The following is a 22,437-nucleotide window of genomic DNA, read 5'->3' as shown; positions in this document are numbered from 1 at the left end:
GTTAGCCAGGACGGTCTCGATCTCCTGACCTCGTGATCCGCCCGTCTCGGCCTCCCAAAGTGCTGGGATTACAGGCTTGAGCCACCGCGCCCGGCCGCTAGTATGTCTTAATAATGCATACAAACCTGTGAAATACTGATCTTAGTTAAATTCCAAAACTAAAGAAGGATCCAGTTAATTTCGGCTCTTTCTACAGTTCTTTTATGGAATGAGGGTAAATATCAAATAAAATGGTATTTAGCAATTGTATTCCTTTTTACTCTATTAGAACTACTTAGGTGCTCATTTTTAATAGGTGTGATACAATATATAACACCTCATGCTTATAATCCCAGCACTTTGGGAGGCTCAGGTAGAGTGATCACCAGCCTGGGCAACACAGCAAGACCCTATCTCTATTAAAAAACAAACAAAAAACAAAAACAAAGAAGCCCGGCAACATGGCATGTACCTGTAGTCCCAGCTACCCGTGGGGTTGAGGCAGGAAGATCGGTTGAGCCCAGAAGGTCTAGGCTGCAGGGCTGCAGTGAGTTGTGACTGTGCCATTGCACTTCAGCCTGGGAGACAGAGAGACCCTGTCTCAAAACAAACAAACAAAACCTCCAAAAAACAACAAAAAAGTATGTAACATGTGAAATCAGTGTCTTTCCAATTTACCATGTTTTTTGTTTAAGTCTATTTTCAATCAAAATTTCTCTAGCTTTGTGGATTAAAGATAAAAAAGATCAAACAGTAGACTATTGCTATCAATTACTACTGATACACTATATACTATAATAGATTATGAATGGTAAAAAGGATTTCTATTTCACATGATATTTGGCTGTAACAATGAATAGACAAATATAAATTTTTTCTTATATGGACTACCCAAAGCACAAATCATGCATTTTTCTGGTGCAAACGTGGGTGAATTACCATATATCATAAAAATATTTCTTTTTTGAGACAGGGTTTCATTCTGTCACCCAGGTGAGAGTGCAGTGGCACAATCTTGGTTCACTGCAACCTCTGACTCCTGGATTCAAGCGATTCTCGTGCCTCTGCTTCTCAAGTAGCTGGGACTACAGGTGTGTGCCACCATGCCTGGCTCATTTTTTGGTGTTTTCAGTAGAGACAGGGTTTCACCATATTGGCCAGGCCGGACTCGAACTCTTAACCTCAAACGATCTGCCTGCCTTGGCCTGCCAAAGTGCTGGGATTACAGGTGTGAGCCACAGCACCTGGCCCCAAATATTTCTTAATCTTCCACTGCGATATGCATGATATTCTTAGCTAAATGATTTTTTAAAACCAAGGCCACCTCTCCCACTAATGTTCCATGGTCCATTAACACACAGTACTAGATTATTTTACAAAGAGTCAACACAACAAATTACCAATCAGTTTTTCAAATTCCTCATCATCCACGTCTTCTATACTTTCTTCATCTGCATCCCGTTTTTGTTTCTCTTTAACAGCAACTTTTTTATAATACCTAAAATAATATTCATGTTATATATTTGACAATTTTATTAAAGGTCTAATCTTACTATAATCAAAGCATCTATGACCAGTGGCAAACCTCAACTGTAAAATCTTAAGTATACTCAGTTGGAAATAAATGACTGAAAATGTATGTTTGTATATACAAAAAATAGTTTAACTCAATAAAAAGTAGCTGGAATCTTTTAAGTGTAACACATTTCAAAGAATAATGTTTTATCAGCCCTATTCTTGTATTAGAATACAGCAAAACTTAGCCATGTACAGATGTAATCAAACCTTCAAAAGTATTCATTCTAAATGATTTTAAAAAACAAGCCAAATCAAACCTAATTAACCAGTCAACCAGATGAGATAAGAAGTACTTTACTACCATAAGGCATTAGGTTATAATACTAGTTGGTTTAGGACTTATTTCTACAGCAGTGCACTGAATTTTTCTGAATCCATTCTAAGGGCCATGGTCTGGATAAATTACCCATGCTTTATCACTATATTAAACTAAGGTAGATTTTAAGCCTATAAAAAAAATTACTATAAAAAGAAATTAAAGGCTAAATTTCAAAAAGTCAGAAGCATAAAACAAAATTTATATGCTAAATTAACAAAACTCCCAGATTTACTTTAGTTTTACTAAGATATATGAAGATTAGCAAAATGACTGATTTGTAAATTTCCTTAACAAACACAGACACATCCTTTGATCTTTTCAAAATAACGCTGATTTTGAAATTCAAAATTTAAATTTTGGCAGTTTCCCCAAATGAAACTATATTATGTATAGTACCTGTGGAAAAATACTTCATCCACTGGTATTTGGCTTTCTTCTTTTGCAAGGAATTCCTTACTGTTCACTACAAAAATAAATTTAAACATTTTAATGCAATATAGCAATTCCCTTTATGTTACTTAAGCTCTTAAGACAAAATACAGCATAATCTGTAATTCTAAAAATCTCAAAATTGTAAGGAAGGTGACAGAAGGGACCCTGGAGTGCAAGGGACAATCTCTGAAAAAGTCTATGTGAAGACCCAAAATTGGAAACTTCACTGGCTACAGCATAAAGTAGGCAGTACACAGCCGTCAGTGCAGTTACAGTGAAACAACAGGGTTCGCTTACTGTTCTTCAGTTGCATCCAGGACCCAAATTTGAAGAGAAATAAAAAATTCAAGGAGTTATTTTAATAAATAATCACTTTAAACTTGTCATTTTCAGCTCAAAAAATGACAAGCTTGCCATTAATGCTTGCCATTCTGGGAATAAACAGGAAGTAAACAGAGTTTTCCTTTATACTGAGGAAAACTAAGAAATAAGGAACTACAAGAAATTAGTTTTATCTCTTCAGAATAAAAATTTCTGACTCATCCTGAGTAAAAGGAGATTGACTTTTACTTCTAACTTACTAACTGTGGGTAAGTCCTTTTACATCTCTGGACCTCTGTGAAGTAAGTCACTGGAAATTAAATGATCTTTAAGGTTTAATTTAACCCTAGAACAAAAGGGAGATGAGATCTGTTATGCAAAGAAGTGTCTGCGTTGAATAGAATAGACTCGGATCCAGAAGATGGCTAGCTAATATAAAAGTAGGTTATTAACTAAGTTTAAAATGATGCTCTGTGACAAAACCAGCTGTGGGTTTTTGTGCTTCTAAGCTAATATTAGAGAGCTTTAAGATGGTCTGAATTGTAAGCAATAGAAATTATATACACAGGGGTTGTTGATGAAGCTATGGATGATAAAATGGTGATAACTGTCAAAGCTGGGTGATGGTAATGGGGGGGGTTCATCATACTATTTTGTTTACTTTGGACATGTTTCAAATTTGCTGTAATAACGTTAAAAAAAGATGGATAATGTCTTTGGTGCTCAGGTTTTATTCTGATAAATTAGAACAAAGAATAATATAATTTATGCATTTTTGTCTTACACTGTCTTTTCAGTTTCAACTGTCTAAGCTTTATACTTACCAGGAAGATGACGAATATCCTTAATAAAATGTTTCCTTTTCGGCTGCATCACAACACTATCTGTGTTTTCTGAAATGTAAAATTATGACAGTATAATGCACAACCTAGTTATAAGCTCATATTGTTTATTATGTATGAAAAATGAAAACCAAATAATTCACTAAATAGAAGCATACCTTTGCCTTTATGGGGCTTTGGATTTCGGTATACAAATCGATCCAAAATCTCATTAGAGTGAAATCCTGCAGGGGTCCCCGAATACTGAATATAGTTTCCCTGAAAAGTGGAGGGGAATTTAAAAACTTAATTCAAATTATATCTATGCATCCAGGTAAGAAAAAAGAAAAAGATAACTTCTATTACATTGTATTGAAGATACAAATATGCAATAAATGACTCTTCAAATATCTCTCTCATGCACATTATACTTAAGAAATTAAACACATAGATACATATACACACATATTCTAGAATGTAATATTGATTTGATGGATAGACTAATAATATTAATAATGTAGGCCATCTAACCATTAATCACGAACCAAACCCTGAAGTGGCAAACACAGCAAATGGGAAAGTGAGGCAGTCTTTCTCCAGGAGAGGAGCTACAAGGTAATAAGTAAATAACTGCTGTGGCATTCTAATGTCTTATTGCTTCCATTCAACTCAGAGTGGGAAAAATTATCTGCTGTTTTGTACGAAACAAGTCATTGCTCCTTTATTCGAGCAGTAAAATGTACAAGATTCTCTGTTAAACACTGTATGACTAATTATTACCTAAAATGATTCTACTTTTTTCTTATTTCTCATCTTTTGATATTTTAGACTCACCTGAAGGATGGTCTTTGCAAAAAGGGCCACGGAGGGATGAAAATGCACAGATAACTAAAAAGAAAAATGTGAATAATATCAATATTTCTAAGGTTGATACTTAGTACATTTATAGCTTATTTAAGAAAATCGGGCTGGGTACCCTGGCTCACACCTGTAATCCCAGCACTTTGGGAGGTTCAGGCAGGCAGATCACTCGAGCCCAGAAGCTGAGACCAGCCTGGGCAATATGGTGAAACCCTCTATCTACAAAAAGTACAAAAACAATCAGGGCATGATGGTGCGCACCTGTAGTCCCAGCTACTCGGGAGGCTAAAGTGGAAGGAGTGCCTGGGCCCAGGAGGTTGAGGCTGCAGTGAGCCGAGATGGCGCCACTGCACTCCAGCCTGGGTGACAGAGTGAGACCCTATTTCAACAACAACAAAAAAGAAAATACAAAAATTTGAAATTTCAGCCAATACATTAAACAAGTGATTCTCCAAACATTTTGGTCTCAGGACCATTTCATACACTTAAAACCAAAATTTCATCAGTTTCTATTTAACAGGGTTATATCTACAGGCACCTATATTATAAAATAAACAAAATTATAAATACTTGTAGGTTCATTAAAATAACAAAGCTACTACATATTAATAAATAGCATATTTATGAAAAATAATTATGCTTCAGGACAAAATATATAGTGAGTAGCATTATTTTACAGTTTTGCAAATCTCTTTAATGTCTGGCTTAACAGAAGACAGTGGATTCTTTCATCTGCTTCTGTATTCCATGTTGAAATATACATAGAATATCTGGCCTCACACGTGTAGAAAATAATCTTTCATATAGTTGTGAATTTCTTCTTTAGTACTATACCAAAACCAAAGATTAGTTGTAATACGGAATCTGAAACCCATATTCAATTGGCTTTTGGTACTTGCTACTTAAAATTATTTGGTCTACTTTGAATCAATCGTTTATCCACTCAAGAATTTGTAACATTCAGGTGGCACAGTGGCTCACGCCTGTAATCCCAGCACTTTGGGAGGCTGAGGTAGGCGGATCACATGAAGTCAGGAGTTCGAGACCAGTCTGGACACCATGGCAAAACACTGTGCTAAAAATTAAAAAATCAGCTGGGCATGGTGCCATGCTCCTGTAATCCCAGTTACTTAGGAGGTGGAGGCTGCAGTGAGCCGAGATTGCGCCACTACACTCCAGTTTGGGTGGCAACAGAGCCTTCTCTGTGTCAAAAAATAAAAAGGATTTGTAACACTGTGCATTGGTCATTGGAAAAAAATAACCACATGCAGTCCTTCCAAATGTTGGCACATTTCATTATACTTTACCACAAAAATCACATTGTTAGAACCACTGATTTCATCAGTAAAGTTTTTATAAATTAAGAAACTGTCAAGCCCAAGGTGGTGGTTACAAGATTTTAAAACTTTAATCTTTGCTCAAAAGCTTTATTTTGAATTTTATTGTTGACAACAAATACTGCCAGCTTTTTCGTTTCATTCATTTTCAAGAAAATGTCTCCCAAATACCTAAGTCTGAAAAACCAGTTTGTCAGTTAGTCTTTCATGAAGGAGCACACAGATGAGCTTGCAACAACTGGTAAGCACTTGTCCTTGAGACACATGACAACCTTCCCATTTTAGGTAGGCAGCAGAGGTATGTTACGCATACTTGCTATATATGCACACAAAATACTAAAAAGACATGTACTTTAGGGTCAAGATACTAAAATCAATAATTCTCCCTGTGTCATCATTCTTCAGTTATACTGGCTTTTTTTTTTAACTGCACATATGTGGCAGTGATGAATATAGTGGCTTCTGATGCAGCTTGGTGCTGTCTTTATTCAGGATAAGCTGCAGCAGTTTTACCTATAATTTATTTTATAGTATCAGTGCCACTGTCAACACAGTGATGAAAACAGATAATGTACTGGTATTACTATGGAAAGAGCTGTGGGCTGGGCACTGTGGCTCGCGCCTGTAACCCCAGCACTTTGGGAGGCTGAGGCACGCGGATCACGAGGTCAGGAGATCGAGACCATTCTGGCTAACACGGTGAAACCCCGTCTCTACTAAAATACAAAATAATTAGCTAGGTGTGGTGGCAGGTGCCTGTAGTCCCAGCTACCCGGGAGGCTGAGGCAGGAGAATGGCGTGAACCCGGGAGGCGGAGCTTGCAGTGAGCCCAGATTGTGCCACTGCACTCCAGCCTGGGCTACAGAGCTAGACTCTGTCCAAAAAAAAAAAAAAAAAAAAAAGCTGTGTCCGACTCACTAAAAAGATACCAGGAACTCTTAGAGGTCTGGTTGTACTTTGAGAATAGCTGCATAGGAAGATACTTAGTGGCTTTACACAAAAGTCACAGAAAGGTTATTAGAAGTATTAATTCCTCTTATGAATTCAGAAAAGTAACTTTATTTACAAAAAAATTTATCACAAAACTTTTCAGATATATCTAATGAATAAAGCAAAATTTATTCATTTTCTCAATTCTACATGCAATAATCTACCTACAAAAAGCAACAGTTACAACCCATGTATAACATCCTTATTTTACATGCACATTTAAGATTTTCTACAAAATGAATACCTCACATAGTACCTTCCCCCAAATGTGGACTTTTAATGTTTATTAATGCTTATAATTATCATAAAAAAAAAACTTCAAGGCATTACACCCACAAGTACAAAAATACACAGCATAAATGAATTAAAAGACAATTTGAAATTCTTTTACCTTTTTGAGTTCCCAAAGACTTGTATTTTCAGCTCCACAGAACAGAGGATTTCTACTGAATGGATCGTATTTATTTAACTGTTTTCCACCTATGAATAACAAAAAAATACGATTTCTCAAATGCTTTATTCCTAGCCCAAGAGGTTATTAAAAGCACCATCATTAATATTCTCAACAGATATCTCCAACATTCTTACTTAGCTAAGCAACCTAGATTAAAAACTCTGAGCTCCCTCAAGAATTTGTCTTGGTACTTGAGCTAGCATCGGCTCTTGAATAAAGCAGGGAACATGTTTATCCCAACACTAAAAGCTTTCTTTAAGGCCAGGTGCAGTGGCTCACACCTGTAATCACAGCACTTAGGGAGGCTGAGGCCAGTGGATCATTTGAGTCCCGGAGTTCGAGACCAGCCTGGGCAAAATGGTAAAACCCCGTCTCTTACAAAAAATACAACAAAAAAACTAGCCACGTGTGGTAATGTGTGCCTGTAGTCCCAGCTATTCGGGAGGCTGAGGTGGGAGGATCACGTGAGCCCAGGAGATAGGAGTTGCAGTGAACCAAGATCATGCCATTGTGATCCAGCCTTCATGACCGAGCAAGACCCTGACTCAAAAATAAGTAAAAGCTCCCTTTCAAAACTTCTGCCTTGGCTGGGTGCAATGGCTCATGCCTATAATCCAAGCACTTTGGGAAGCCAACGTGAAAGGCTGCTTGAGTCCAAGAGTTCAAGACCAGCCTGGGCAAGAGAGTGGGATTTCGTCTCTACAGAAAATACAACTAGCCAGACCTGGTGGCACAAGCCTGTAGTCCCGGCTACCTGGGAGGCTGAGGTGGGAGGATCACTTGAGTTCAGGAGTTTGAGGTTGCAGTGAGCCATAATGGCTCACTGTACTCCACCCTGGCCTGGGTGACAGTGAGACCCGTCTCAAAAAAATCAAAAACCAAACCAAAAAACCCCAAACTTCTCCCTTTTCTAAATGGCAAGAAAAGGTGCCCATTTTGGGGTCAAAGAGGTTGGAAACGTTAAGATGGAAATAATATGAAGATGAACTAGGTCTAAAGTCTTTTGGAGCTTTAGAGTGCTCCAAATATTTGTCATAAAAGTATGCCCAGAAATAATTGTCACTCGGAAGAGGTCTGCCATTATCTTCATGTTTTTAGAAACTCAGGATTTAAAAAATTTAAAACAAAGATTTTCAGAACTAGGAACCGACTACCTTCCAACACACATGCTCTTCATCCTTCTAAAGGATTATTCTCTCAGTTTAGTCTTCAGGGGAACTGATGGATTCTTCTCAAACTTTTCTGGCAGCTATCAGACTTCTCTTTTGTACTTCACAAATTGAAATTTGTAGATGAATTAATTTGACCATGAGTCCCAAAGCACGTTGAAGAAATGGGTCTGGCACCACATTTCTTGAACCTCAAGGCTAGTGTTTTCTTTACAGCCTCAAATGAAGAGGCTCCATTTCTAAGATTTCTTTTGACTCTAACATCCTATTAATTTAGTTTCATGTGTGTATACGAAACCACTTAAAGTTTCTATCTTGAACAGAAAGTTTTCTATCCTTAAAATATTACTTTAAGAAACTGTGGGCCAGGTACAGTGGTTCACGCTTGTAATCCCAGCACTTCGGGAGGCCAAGGCAGGCAGAATACCTGAGGTCAGGAGTTCGAGACCAGCCTGGCCAACATGGTGAAACCCCACCTGTACTAAAATACAAAATTAGCTGGGTGTGGTGGCACATGCCTGTAATCCCAGCTACTTGGGAGGCTGAGGCAGGAGAATCACTTGAACCTGGGAGGTGGAGGTTGCAGTGAGCTGAGATCGTGCCTCTGCACTCCAGCCTGGACAACAGAGTGAGACTCTAAATCAATCAATCAATCAATCAATCAATCAATCAATAAAATGGTAGAATGCTACTTTCTATGAAAATCAAAGAGAAACAAACTCCCTGGTTTAAAAATTCAAGAGAATAAAGATTAAAAAAACTCACCTTTCAAATTATCAAAGTGCACCCAGGAAGCAATCTCTGGTTTTTTGGTTTCTATATCACTTTCAGGAACCGTTTCCTCTGTCTCAAGTTTTTTCACCATCTCTGTTTCTTTGTCTGCATCATTGAATTTTTCCATGTCTTCATCATCATTTGCATCAATAAAATGTTCTTCATCATCAGACTCCTAACAAACACATAGTTTCATAAATCTACATAAATCAACTAGAAGTTGCAATAAAGTCTGTGTTCCATTATGTGATGCAGAGTTTTACTTATTGCAACTCTGGTGAAACGTGAAAGTTCTAATAAAGTAAAATGATGGCCATCAGTGGGTATTTAAACAAGAGAGGACAGCACATCCTTATTTCTAAACATAACACAGTTAAGTTTTGAGCTAAGAACCCCTGAGCCCTAGGGACTCTATTAGTTGAAAACAATTAGCCCTCAAGTAAATTTCTGACTTGTAAATAACCCTATGAGGTAGCTACTATTATTATTTCCATTTCATAGTTAACAAAGACGACTTAAGAGGTCTACTAAGTTTTACAGTCTTCCAAATCCCATACAATGGTAACTTCTAGTATAGTACAGTTTATCGCAAGTAGAAGAGTGTGAGCAACATGCCCACCTAGTAAACTGTACAGCTGGTACTAAAATCTAGGTTTGTCCTATTCCAGAACTCACACTCATATGCTCCAGAGAACTACGTTATTGTCATGTGAAGCAAAGAAAAACAAAACAAAAACAACCAATATATTTCAGCACCCACTCAATTTAAAAAGCAGTTGAAAAATATACCAGATGATCATCTAGTTGGCTTCTTAAACCTGGTTTTGCTTTAAGGATCTCAGACACAAGATATAAAGCTCCACATATAAATGGTGGCATCTGTTGACAAGTAACTTGAAGTAACCTCTTCACAAAAGCCTTCACCCGGCGCAACACAATGTCAGCTTTCAGAGATTTGTAGACAAGGTTAAGAAACATAGCTTGCTTGGAACACATCATCAACCCTGGATCCAACATCTTCCTGCAAAACAAAACCAAGGTCAAATATTCATATATAAAACCATCTCCACAACCAAAGGTCACATATTAGAAACAGCTACTAACCTCATCTTAGTTAGGGATAACTTTGCTGCTTCTATTAGAATAAGAGACCTTGCCCTAAGAGGTAAGATGGAAGTCAATGACCAGAAAAGGATGACGATGGCACCAGGAAAAACCAACAATAACAACGACGCCCACAGGAATGAACATTTGTGTGTGTGTGTGGTTTTCTTCTCTTTTCCAAGTGTTTTTCTGTTTTCTATATCAACAGGGCACAGCCCTAACAGTATTCACAGAACCCCACCAGAAAAGCTAATCTAAAACCAGACAGTGAAAACTGACCCATGAAAGCAGAATATTAGAAGATTTGGGTTTTTGTCCTTGTATAACTACCTACTAGCAGGGTGACCAGAGGCCGCCTCTTCATGGTTTTAGTGAAGACCACAGATGAACAGCAGAAAATTAAATTCTAAGGACTTCAGAGAATCTCTAGTCCAATGTACTAGCTGTGTAACATCTCTCTCATACACACTATTCTCACTGCCCAGAGTGCTTCTCTCCAACTGTCTGCATGTCCACAGTATCCAAAATTGGTTCTTCTATTAGTCTCTCTAAGTTCCATGTTTGTGTCCTTCATAGTTTCACAAACTGGGTTTCCCTGCCTTTCCCTTTTTCTCCCAAGGTCCAGTGAAACAGGGATTATGCCTGTGTTATTCACTGTTATAACCCCAGTGCCTGGCAGTTAATACTTTTACAAGACAGTTATCCAAATACTTGAACCTATTTAGCTATTATGTGCTTGTCTCTCCCTAATGTCTGTCTTCTGTAGGCTGCTCTACTCTGACCTCATACTTTAAAAATTCTCTGTTCTAGATGCTGAATACTACGCATGTCCCCAACCAGTCTAGACCTCCAGATATTATGACACCCAGAATTAACACAATCCTCCAGATTAGCTCTACTAACACCTGGTATCATTACTTCCTTTGTTTTAAGTATTTCCATCAATTTTTTCCTACTAATAGTAGAAAGGAAAAGACTTAAGCTTGTGAAGCACTTTCCTATTGCTCTGCATACTCTGGGAAATATCACCCTTTTGGTAATATTCTGGGATTTTCTGGATTATTCAATTTTCTCTCTTTACATTTAAATTTTCCAACATTTCCATCCAGTTTGCAACTTATTTTTAGGCACAAATTCCATCTCACATCAACAGAAACATTTGAGAAGAATTTAGAGAGACATGTCTCTATCATTTCATGAAATATTTTCCTAAAGTTTTGATAAATATTTTTGTAAACCAAATCATGTCATTTCTTTTATCCCTCAATTAACTAGGGGTTTTCTTAATGTGAAGGATTCTTAATAAAACCAAGAGCAAACAAACACTTTAAGAAGGCCTAAAGGCCCGTTAAGAAACTCCATCTGCGAGAGCTCTTGGCAAATAGTGATTTTAAAATTTAAAATGTACTCTTCCTTAGAGATGTTAGACTATGATGTTAAATAGAGACAGAAAATGTTTTCTAATAGATTCCAAACACTTTCTAAAATTAAAATTCCTATGACCATCAAAAGTTCAAAATAATCAAACCTCCCCCCTTCAAAACACACACACACACACACACACACACACACACACACACACACACACAAACAAAAAAACAAACAAAAAACTCAAGACCCCGAAACCTCTACATTTTCAGCCTTGAAACTCTTTTCAGATTAACAATGTTAAGTATCTATTACTTCAAAGAGTTGTGGAAAGGCTTCTGAGAGTCTTTTTAGTGGACCAGAGCAATCAGTGCTATGAAATGTCATGAACTCTACAGCAAGTGGACCTGGATTTGCCACCTAACTTGGTCTCTTAATATCTGTGTGACCTTGCACAAATTATTGTACCTCACAGACTGGAGAGCTGTTAAGAGGATTAAACTAAAGAAATATGTATGAGTATCAGTAATAAGGATAGCAGGCAACATTTCACATAGCACTATGTGTTAGGCACTGTTAAGGACTTCACATACACACAAAGATTACATGGGTTAACACATACAACCTCCCAACCTTCATTAAAGCCCCAGTTCTGTCATTTACAAGCTGTAGAATCTTGTGCAAGTTTCAAAATCTTCATAATAATCATATGAGATAGGTGCTTTTCTCTCCATCCTACAGACAAACCCACTTAGGCATGATAACATGGGATGAATTATATCTACCAAGAGGTTTTTAGTGGGGATCACGTAATTTGCCCAAAGTTACACAGAAAACTAATGGCAGGGACTCAAACCTAGGCAGTGTGGCTTAAGTCTAAGATACTAACCACTACTCTACATTTTCTCACAAGATATATCTATGTAAATATATAAAAATGAATTAGAAGGAATTATATTAATTTCTTGAACAGTTATGTTCGACTGTCTCTTAAACAGCTCCAAACTGTTTACACATTGCTGAAAATATGCCTCAATGAGTGAGCTGCAAAATTCAGTAAAGAAAATCTTAATCTCCATTAAACAAACAAACAAAAACCCTGCACCCCCCAAAACTCTCTACTTAACATACTTTCTTGTTTACCACAGCTCCTCTCTCTGCCGCCTCCCCCAATATGAATGTGAGTGCCTCCAGGGATGGGATTTCTGTTCGCTGTGCCTCCTGTGCATCTAGAGCATGGCACCATACTGTAGGCACTCAGAAAATACTTGTTGAATGAGTTACTGTGTGAATGCATTCAACTGTGTGAAAGACAGCAGGGAAAAGACACAGGATTGAGGAGAACGGGAAGACGGAAACTGCAATTATATCTGCAATTTTATTTCTTTAATATCCCAAAAGACTTAAAACAAATATAGCAAAATGTTAATTCTGAAAAACTAGCTGGTAGATATGAATGATTCTTTTGGGTATTTTTCTGTATTTTACAACTTCTCAAAATGAAAAATGTATTCAAAGCAGCTAATATAATTTGTGTCCATCAGGGAAACAAAGATTAAGTGACTTACTTGAAGGTGGCGAGCAGCAAGCTGCGAAGGGGGCCTAAAATCCAATTTTCTAACTCTTTCTCTTGCCCCACAGAGGGCACTGCTTGTGCTGTACATCAAGTTATAGTTCATGTCTCATATTGGAATGCTATGTTCTTACCTGTATAATGCGGTGTAATATCGATCCGATATTGTCTGCTGAGAATTCATGACTTGGAAAAGCAACATTAAAGCCTGCACACTGGTATTAAAATTCACAATATGCAACACTTTAAACAGTGTGTCAATCTGCTCCCTCACTTTGTCATCACCAGTCTGGGAATAAGGGTACGCCCTATTGACACCTGTTAAAAGGGCACTAAGCATTTTTGATTCAATATCTTTTTTTTTGATACAAGTCCGAAAAAAGCAAAAGTAAACAGTTATTAATTTGTTAGCCAGTTCACTTTCTTCATGGGACAGAGCCATTTGATTTAAAAAGCAAATTGCATAATATTGAGCTTTGGAGCTGATATTTGAGCGGAAGAGTAGCCTTTCTACTTCACCACACACAACTCCTTTCATATTGGGATGTTTACAAAGTAATGTCTCTAACAGATGGGAGGCTTTTGTGGCAATTCTGTTCTGAGGATCTCCCAGTTTATTTACCACTTGCACAAGAAGAGCCTTTTCTTCCTCAGGCTTGTTACAAAGCAGCTCATGAGCCACTGCAAGGGCTCGAGTTTTAGTGGTTACTAATGTATCATGACTTAAAGTTTCTAAGACCTGCACAAATTCAGCCACTAAGTGTTTCAGCTGGTGTTCAAAATACCATAATATCAGTCTTCTATCTCTTGAGTCCTTGTTGCCACTGGACAACTGTTCCAGTTTGTCAAAAGGATGCTGGCTGAAAATCCTCAGCTTTCTACTGTCTGGCAAAAGGTCTGTGATAAGCAACTCTTTAAAAGTATCCAAGGCCATGAGGCACTGCTGTTTGCTGCCCTTCTTTTTAACAAGGTTCACAAGAGTTTCTACAAACTGAAGTGTGTGAACAGCATCATCCTGAATAAGAAGAATCATGGCTGCCATCCTGTCACCTAGTGTCCCTGATGACACAATTGCCTTCATCCAGGTAGAAGAGGCTCCCTTTTGACTATTCGTTTTACTTTTGAATAAGTTGATTTCATGCTCATACAGCTTCTGAGCAAGGGTTTTGTAGTTAGATACAACATCCTGAGGCTGGGGTTTCAAAGAATATTCATTGCTATACTCCAGATCATACCATTTGCCTCCAGGCTTAAGTAACAAAGTCTGTCTCTCAAAAAATTCAAAGATGTTCTGTTTATCTTTCTTCACTTTCGGTGTGGTACTGCCGTTCTCATCAGCATGTGGTTCTGGCTTATTCTTATTTTTCATCTTATTAACTGATGTCCTTTGACTTTCTGCTGTATTTTTGTTATTTATTTTAGGTATTTTTACTTCTTTTTTGCTGGAATTTTCTTTTTTAGCTGGTTCATCTTCTTCAATTAAGCAAGCTTTTGTATACTTGGCCAAATTAAGATTTTGAATAAATGCTTCCAATTCACCTTGTTGAAGGTCATCAATTACTCCTTTTTTGCCTCCATCTATCACTTCCTCATTCTCATCCAAAGTAGCCAGCATAAGGTAATCTTGCTGCATTAAAACATAAGTTAAAATACATTACAAATGTGAAAATAAACCATAAAATAATAGGAAACACAATGTGATTTTAAAATAATTTCAGAACTGGAAAATCCTTTCAAATTTGACATAAAACTCAGGGTCCACANTGTGATTTTAAAAATAATTTCAGAACTGGAAAAATCCTTTCAAATTTGACATAAAACTCAGGGTCCACAAAGGAAAGGATAAGTAAATTTATCTTTCTCTCTCTTTCTTTTACACACACACACACACACACACACACACACACACACACTTTTTATTTCGATATAGGAAAAAATACAAATTATAAACTGGAAAAAAAAATACAAGCAACTCCTATCAAAGTAATTGGGTTTAACACTTTAATATAAAACTTTCTAAACATCAGTAAGTGACAACCCAAAAGAAAAATATGCAAAGGATATGAACAGTTCATAGAAAAAAAAAAGGTTCGGCCGGGCGCGGTGGCTCAAGCCTGTAATCCCAGCACTTTGGGAGGCTGAGGCGGGCGGATCACAAGGTCAGGAGATCGAGACCATCCTGGCTAACACGGTGAAACCCCGTCTCTACTAAAAGTACAAAAAACTAGCCGGGCGAGGTGGCGGGCGCCTGTAGTCCCAGCTACTCGGGAGGCTGAGGCAGGAGAATGGCGTGAACCCGGGAGGAGGAGATTGCAGTGAGCTGAGATCCGGCCACTGCACTCCAGCTTGGGTGACAGAGCGAGACTCCGTCTCAAAAAAAAAAAAAAAAAAAAAAATTCTTTAAAAATATGAAAAGATGCTCAACCTCACTGACATTTAGGGAAATCCACATTAAAACCACAATGATTCATCCATCTTTTAATTTATCAGATGAGCAAAGATATACTGCAAGATGAGCAAGATACAATGACAGGTGATGCTGGGGAAGGGGTGTGGGAAACGGCACTTTCATACATGGTTGATGTGAGTGTAAACTGACACAACCTACATGGAGGACAATTTGTCAACTCCAATTACTACTATTTAATACAAGGCACACGCATCTGTTGACCCAGCAGCTTCATTTCTAAAAATTAACTCATTGAGACATGGTCTCGCTCTGTTGTCCAGGCTGGAGTGCAGTGACTTGACCATGGTTGAACTGTAGCCTCAACCTCCCAGAATGAAGGGATCCTCCAATCTCAGCCTGTAGCTGGGACTACACGCCCAGCTATTAAAAAAAAATTTTTTTTTGAGATGAGGTCTTCTTACATTGCCCAGGCTGGTCTCAAACTCCTGGACTCAAGGTATCCTCCCACCTCCGACTCCCAAAGCGCTGGGATTATGGGTGTGAGCCACTGTACCTGGCTCATTTCTACAAATTTGGACTACATATACACTTACAAAAGTGGGGAAAAAATTTTACGATTAAGGTTATTAACTGTAGTATTATTTAAAATAGTGAAAGACTGGCAATAATTTAAATATCCACAATAAGTGGCTGGTTAGATAAATTAAGACAGACAAAATGATTTATGCAGCTATATCAATGACACAGAACTTCATGCACTGATATAGAAGGATTTCTAGGACAGAAAAGAAAGCAAAATGTAGAGATAGGTGTATCTATAGGGTACTGTTCATGTAAAAAATAATACACGCGTATTTCATACACATAAATATGTATATGGTTGAAAAGGTATATAGTATCCCTGAAAGATATAAACTACACTTGTAATTGCTTCCTATCAGGGCAATTGTTACGACTGAGATAAAAGTGGAAAAAATTGGAGTTTTCACTATGTATCTTTAAAGTTTGTATCACGTGTATCATGTGTATATATTACCTAATCAAAACTTAAATATACACAAGCACAGAGCAAAACTGTGAATCTACTTATCTCTAACCAACTCCTCCACCCTGAAAGTCCAGTCTCCAAACAAAATAATATTAAAAACAAAGTTAATTTCTGTCCCTTATCTGCTTAAAATCTTCCAGTGGTTTTGCATCAAACTCAGAGCAAAAGCCTGCCCTCTTACCCCTTGGACCTCATTTCTTACCATTCTCCCCTTACCTCACTCTGCCTCTGCTACACTGGCATTTTGGCTGCTCATGGAATAGGTTAGGCACTCTTCCTCCTGTCTTTGCATTTTCTGTTCCAACCAGAATGGCACATGGCTCACTCCTTCCTCTCCTTTAGGATTCTGCTCAAACATCTCCGTGATGTGTTTGTCGATCATCTCATTTAATACTAACGCGCTCCTACTCCTTATCGTCCTTCGTTGTTTTCTTTTATAGCACTACCCCGTGTCTGCTGTACTATGTATTTAAAAGTTTGTTTACTGTTTCTCTCCCTTAATTAGGATGTTCCAAAAAAGCGGGCTTCTGGGGCATACAGTGACACGTGCACGTACTCCACGAGAACAGAAATGAAAATTCCAATACCACTGGTGTTCAAAACACTCATACCACAAAGTCGGGACCAAGAAAAGCCGACCTGATGGTGTGATGGTTATACCACGTCAATAAAATGAGAGGATCGCCTACATCCTAAGAAAGGCCAGCAAATACGACGTTCAACTGGAAACTTTTCTTTTGTAAACAGCCCGGGAAACCAGCGCGGGAAGCGCACCGAACACATGCTTCCGAGGCTGGGATCTGTGTCCTGGACGCCCGCGCTCTACGCAGCGCGGAAGCGGCGGGGCGGTCAGCCTAGCGACATTAAGGACTCCCCACGTCTGATCCCTTTCCCCGGAGCCCGCGGCAGTTACCTTGGTGCCTCCGAGCCGTAACACTTCCTCCAGGGAGAACCCATTCTCGGCTTCATTAGCATCATCCTCATCCTCTTCGTCCGGATCTTCTACTGCCTCCTCGGGGCGCCAAGGCCGCTTGGCATGGAACTCCAAACGCTCCTTGGCTGCCGCCATGGCTAGCAGAGCATACGCTCTTGGAACTCAGCCTATTTCCGCTCTGCCCGTGACGTAATTCCGGCCGGGGCTGGTCTTCTCCCGGAAATAGCCTAAGCCCCAGCTCCTGGCGGAGCGAGCTGCCCTGTGAATTTCAGCATGACTGTTCTGGTGAGGTCAGGTGTGGGGCCGCTGTGTGCCCTGGCGCGCGCAGGTAAGCGTCAGTCCCCTCGAAGCCCTGTTGCCTTGGAAACCGCGTGGGGTGCCTTCCTCAGCTCTTCAGTTGAGGTACCGGGGAATTAAGGGCTCAGGGCTCACTTCCACCTTGAAGGTGCCCTGGGCTGGAAACGGGTCTGGAGCAAACGCGATAGGCTGCGTAATCGTGGGCAAGTGCGTGCTGTCTCTGCGCCCCGGGGGCGTGCGACGCACAGTAGCCCGCGGTCTGCGGTAGGGTGAGGTTAAGGGTTTACGAAGCTGCTTTGAAAACGCTCAGGCGGCTTGCGTTCGTGAATGTTAAGATTTATCACAGGGTCTGTTTAATTTGTGTTTTTCGCAGCCATTCCCTCTATTTGGAGAGGGAACTACTTCAGCTCCGGGAATGAACCTGCCGAAAACAACCCGGTGACGCCGATGCTGCGGCATCTTATATACAAAATAAAGTCTACTGGTCCCATCACTGTGGCCGAGTACATGAAGGAGGTGTTAACTAATCCAGCCAAGGTATGGTCAGGTAGCCCGAGGACTAGGCCCTCTCTAGCCGATTTGCGAGGTGCGAGCCAGGAGGGAGAAGCCCGAAGGTCCTCAGTCCAGGCAGTGGGGGTGCCTACCAGGTGAAGAACCATTTCAGATGACCTGGGGACAGATAATTTGTCAGTTGGTTAGGGCTGGCTCATGTCAGAGGCAGGGCCAGTAAACAGGAGAGGACACGGTCCAAGGGTGTTTAGGAGACAGAATGTAGCTGATTGGATTTATGATGCGGGAAGGATGACTTTCCTACTTGGCTGATGGTAGGAGGTGTGGATTCATTGCTCTGGGAGAAGGAATGCAGGAGGAAGGATGAGAGTTCAGGCTGGTATATGAATCTGAAGTGTTGTGGGACTCTTAGGTGGAAATCTCCAACAGGCAACTGGAAATAGGAATTACTGCCTGGAAAGTTGCCTGTGTTGTAATGGCCTCAGCTGACATTGGAGAGATGTGCTGGGTTTTCTCACATGTGCAGTTGAGAATGCAGTCTGGGTCTTCACTGTTCTAGGATTAGGCACAGTCACAGCTTTCTGACCCACGTTTCCTTGTCTGTTCTATAGAGCCATTTGGTGAAAGCCTGTAGTCCTTTATTTTAGAATATTTCACCTTTTGCTGGGTTGAAATATGACCTTTGTGGAATTCTGGGGTTGGTTTGGCCATTGCTGTTGGATATGGTGGCGTGACTCCAGTGTCGAGGTTTACCCAAGGCCGGTATCTTTCTTTCAATGCCGGTGGGCAGGGCTGCAAGATAGGTGGCTTAGACTAGCGTGGTGGTACTAGAAATAGAAGAGGGTGTTTTAGAAAAGGACTGACAGGATTTGCTGATGGATTGAGTGATGGAACGGAGGAATCAAGGCTGATTCGTAGTTTTGGCTTGAGCAGTTAGGTGATGATGGCACCTTTTATTGAGATTAAGACAGACAGGACTAGGTTTGGAGGAGTGCTGGGGAGAGGGCCTACACCAGGAGCTGCATTTATACATATTTTGTTAGCAATGACATCCGGGTGGAGATAGAAAGTAGGCAATAGCTGTAAGAGTCTGGCGTTCAGGGCCAGACATGGTGGCTCACGCCTGTAATCCTAGCACTTTGGGAGGCCAAGGCGGGTGGATCACGAGGTCAGGAGTTTGAGACCAGCCTGACCAACATGGTGAAACCCCGTCTCTACTAAAAATACAAAAATTAGCGGGTGTGGTGGCGGGTGCCTCTAATCCCAGCTAGTCAGGAGGCAGGAGAATCACTTGAACCCGGGAGGCAGAGCTTGCGGTAAGCCGAGATCGCGCCATTGCACTCCAGCCTGGGCAACAGAGTGAGATCTGTCTCAAAAAAGAAAAAAAAAAAAAGAGCCTGGCGTTCAGAAGAAAGACTGGGCAGGCGTATATACATTGGCTCATCATCAGCATGTAGGTGATATTTAAAGCCAAGGAACCAGGGAGAATGTACTGAGAGAAAGGAAGGTTTCCCAACATTGAGACTTGGGGTAACTCTAAAATTTAGAGGCTCTTAACCTAGGAACCCTTTAATAGAAATCAGGGGTTTCATGAACCTGGATGGAAAAAAATTACACCTTTATTTTCACTAACTTTCAACTGAAATTTAGCATTTCTTCAATTATGAACATATGCAGCAACCAGCAGCATCAGCAATACTTGTGAATTTGTCGTCTGTGGAAATCATTGGTATTTCCTTATCACAATACAGTGATCACAGGCATCTCAGAATTTCATCGTGCACATCCTTACTTCAAAATTTTGTTAATTATTGGGTCTTTGGCTTGATTATGGGCTTTTTTGTTTGTTTGCTTTTTGAGACAGAGTCTCATTCTGTCACCCAGGCTGGAGTGCAGTAGTGCGATCTCGGCTCACTGCAGCCTCCGTCTACCAGGTTCAAAGGATTCTTGTGCCTCAGCCTCCTGAGTAGCTGGGATTACAGGTGTATGCTTCCATGCCCAGCTAGGTTTTTTGTATTTTCAGTGGAGATGGGGTTTTGCCTTGTCGGCCAGGCTGGTCTTGAACTCCTGGCCTCATGTGATCCGCCTGTCTCGGCCTCCCAAAGTGCTGGAATTACAGGTGTGAGCCACTGTGCCCGGCCTGATTATGTTTTTTTAAATACACTAGTAAAGAAGTGTATATATCACATTTTTAAAAACAGTTGATACACATATTTCAGATATTTCTTTGTGGTTCTGTGCATTTAAAAACACTCTGTGAAGGGGTGTATAGGCTTCACTGGACTACCACAGTGGTTCATAACACAAAAAAGGGCAAATACCCCTATAATGTTTCTTTATGAATGGAACTAGAAAGCCTAGAAGGAGAGATGTTGTATGGAGTGAGAAATTTTTTTTAAAGATGGGAGTGAGTTGATTTATTTTGAATGCTGAAAGGGGAAAGTTGAAGGTGGAAGAGAGAGGGGAACAGCTAAATGGACCCAGGGGAGTTGTATGAGGAATGGCAGTCCGGAGCACAGGCGGAGGGATTAGGTTTGGATAAGGGGAGAAGGGGAAGGTGTTTCATTCTTGAGTCCCCAGAAACAAAGGGGATTAGGTGGAGGCCAGGCGGGGTTGGGAAGCTGAGGAAGTTGTATTCTATAACATTTTTAAATTCTGGAGTGAGACTGGGGCCCATGTCATCTGTAGTAAGGTGGTAGAATAGGAGCTTGAGAAGCATAGGAAATTTTTAACACAATTCTTGAGTGTTTCTTGAAGGTTAGGCATCATATTAAAACTTGGGATATGAAGATAAATAAGGCATGTTCTTCTGCAAACAACTATACTTTGTGGTGAAGAACATAGACAAATAAGCTCAGAAAAGGTGGCACTGGATTTGGTGTTAGGTTGGAGGGCTGGAGGAGATCAGCTAGGTGGCATATGAGCAGATTCAGAGGATGAGTATAAGACTGCCAGGGAGAGATGAAAAGGGAGAAGGGTAAGGATTTGCAGTGGCATGGATATCTGGACAAGCAAGGCTAAAAAAAAAAAAAAAAAAAACCAAAAAAACCTCACCTTTTTCTGGAGATGCAATAGTCATATAGAAAAGTTCATAAATCATAAGTTTACAGCTCAATGATTTTTCCCAAAGCAAATGCTCCCATGTAACCAGCACTCAGATCAAGAAACAGATCATCACCAGCAGGCAGGGCCCATATGGGAGACAGAAAATGTTAGAATTTGGAGAGGAGGCTGGAGGAGTAGGCAGGGTCTTGCTGTGTTGGTTGTGGGAGCTGGGAGGGGAGGAAGGGTCTGGCATGCAGAGATGGATGTTACATGACTTCTGCGTTTATGGTCAAGGTGTAATTGTTTTTCTACCAGTTTTGTAAAATGACTGTTACTTTATAAAATTTGGGTAAAGACACCATGTTTCCCTTGCTTGTTTAGAGGGGAGCTTTCTTACTAAATAATTATTTCACTTTTACATTATTTAAGATTTTGGAGGGGTATTTTATAAAGGCTTATTTGAAAATTAATTTTGTTTCTCCCTTTTCTCTTTTTAATCAGGGTTATTATGTGTACCGTGACATGCTAGGCGAACAAGGAGATTTCATTACTTCACCTGAAATAAGTCAGATCTTTGGGGAGGTAATATCCAATGTAAAGTATGAATGAAGCTAATATAAACATTTGAGAACAGATCAAATTGTATTGTTCTGTAGTAGTGTTCTACAGCTTTTTTTGTGATTCATCAAAAGTTTTAACTTTACAGTAGTTGGTATACTGAGGGAATAGAGAGGCGATAGAGGGGAGGAAAATGGTAGAGAGAATCTTTGAAAAGTTTATACTCCACTGTAGGAAGGGAAACGGAGAGATAAGAGGGACAAAGAAAAAAGAGAAGGAAGGGAGGGGGTCATAAAGAGGACAGAAAAAAGAGAATCAGATGAAATAAGAGAATGGAAGAAGGAGGAAAGACAAAAGGAAAGGCGAGGAAAGGGGTAGAGTGCCCAGGAAGGAAGAGAGAAAAGATAAAAGAAAGAGCATTGAGGAATCAGTGGAATTAAGATAAGCTCTAAAGCTGCCAGTCATGATTTTAGCCATAGTTACCGTAAAAGTCTTCCTTTGTTTATCTATTTTTTGAGCCAGAGTTTTGCTCTTTTTTTTTTTTTTTTTTTTTTT

The 22,437-nt window shown here is 39.7% G+C and overlaps 2 protein-coding genes across 4 annotated transcripts in view; one reads left to right on the top strand and one right to left on the bottom strand.

The window, feature by feature from the left end:
* CEBPZ (CCAAT enhancer binding protein zeta) overlaps nucleotides 1-17,753 on the bottom strand; it is a 28,812-nt gene extending 11,059 nt beyond the window's left edge. Inside the window, exons 1-10 of the mRNA XM_017860414.1 lie at nucleotides 17,452-17,753; nucleotides 13,215-14,707; nucleotides 9,825-10,056; nucleotides 9,027-9,210; nucleotides 7,030-7,118; nucleotides 4,285-4,338; nucleotides 3,630-3,729; nucleotides 3,454-3,522; nucleotides 2,273-2,339; nucleotides 1,380-1,477 (exon numbers count right to left, since the gene is read on the bottom strand). Coding sequence (XP_017715903.1) covers nucleotides 1,380-1,477; nucleotides 2,273-2,339; nucleotides 3,454-3,522; nucleotides 3,630-3,729; nucleotides 4,285-4,338; nucleotides 7,030-7,118; nucleotides 9,027-9,210; nucleotides 9,825-10,056; nucleotides 13,215-14,707; nucleotides 17,452-17,607 — 2,542 coding nt within the window. The 5' untranslated portion in view covers nucleotides 17,608-17,753. The remainder of the gene's footprint in view (nucleotides 1-1,379; nucleotides 1,478-2,272; nucleotides 2,340-3,453; nucleotides 3,523-3,629; nucleotides 3,730-4,284; nucleotides 4,339-7,029; nucleotides 7,119-9,026; nucleotides 9,211-9,824; nucleotides 10,057-13,214; nucleotides 14,708-17,451) is intronic.
* Nucleotides 17,655-22,437, top strand: part of NDUFAF7 (NADH:ubiquinone oxidoreductase complex assembly factor 7) — a 17,422-nt gene continuing 12,639 nt past the window's right edge. The window contains exons 1-3 of one of the 3 annotated variants that reach the window (XM_017860416.1): nucleotides 17,655-17,800; nucleotides 18,143-18,306; nucleotides 21,826-21,906. In XM_017860416.1, coding sequence (XP_017715905.1) covers nucleotides 17,746-17,800; nucleotides 18,143-18,306; nucleotides 21,826-21,906 — 300 coding nt within the window. In that variant the 5' untranslated portion in view covers nucleotides 17,655-17,745. The other 2 variants (XM_017860418.1, XM_017860417.1) reach the window with 2 other exon arrangements.

Source organism: Rhinopithecus bieti, unplaced genomic scaffold (assembly GCF_001698545.2).
Source record: "Rhinopithecus bieti isolate Rb0 unplaced genomic scaffold, ASM169854v2 scaffold_52032, whole genome shotgun sequence".
Lineage (NCBI taxonomy): Eukaryota > Metazoa > Chordata > Mammalia > Primates > Cercopithecidae > Rhinopithecus > Rhinopithecus bieti.
Note: the sequence above shows the minus strand (reverse complement) of the source record. Positions and strands in the feature narration are given on the sequence as shown.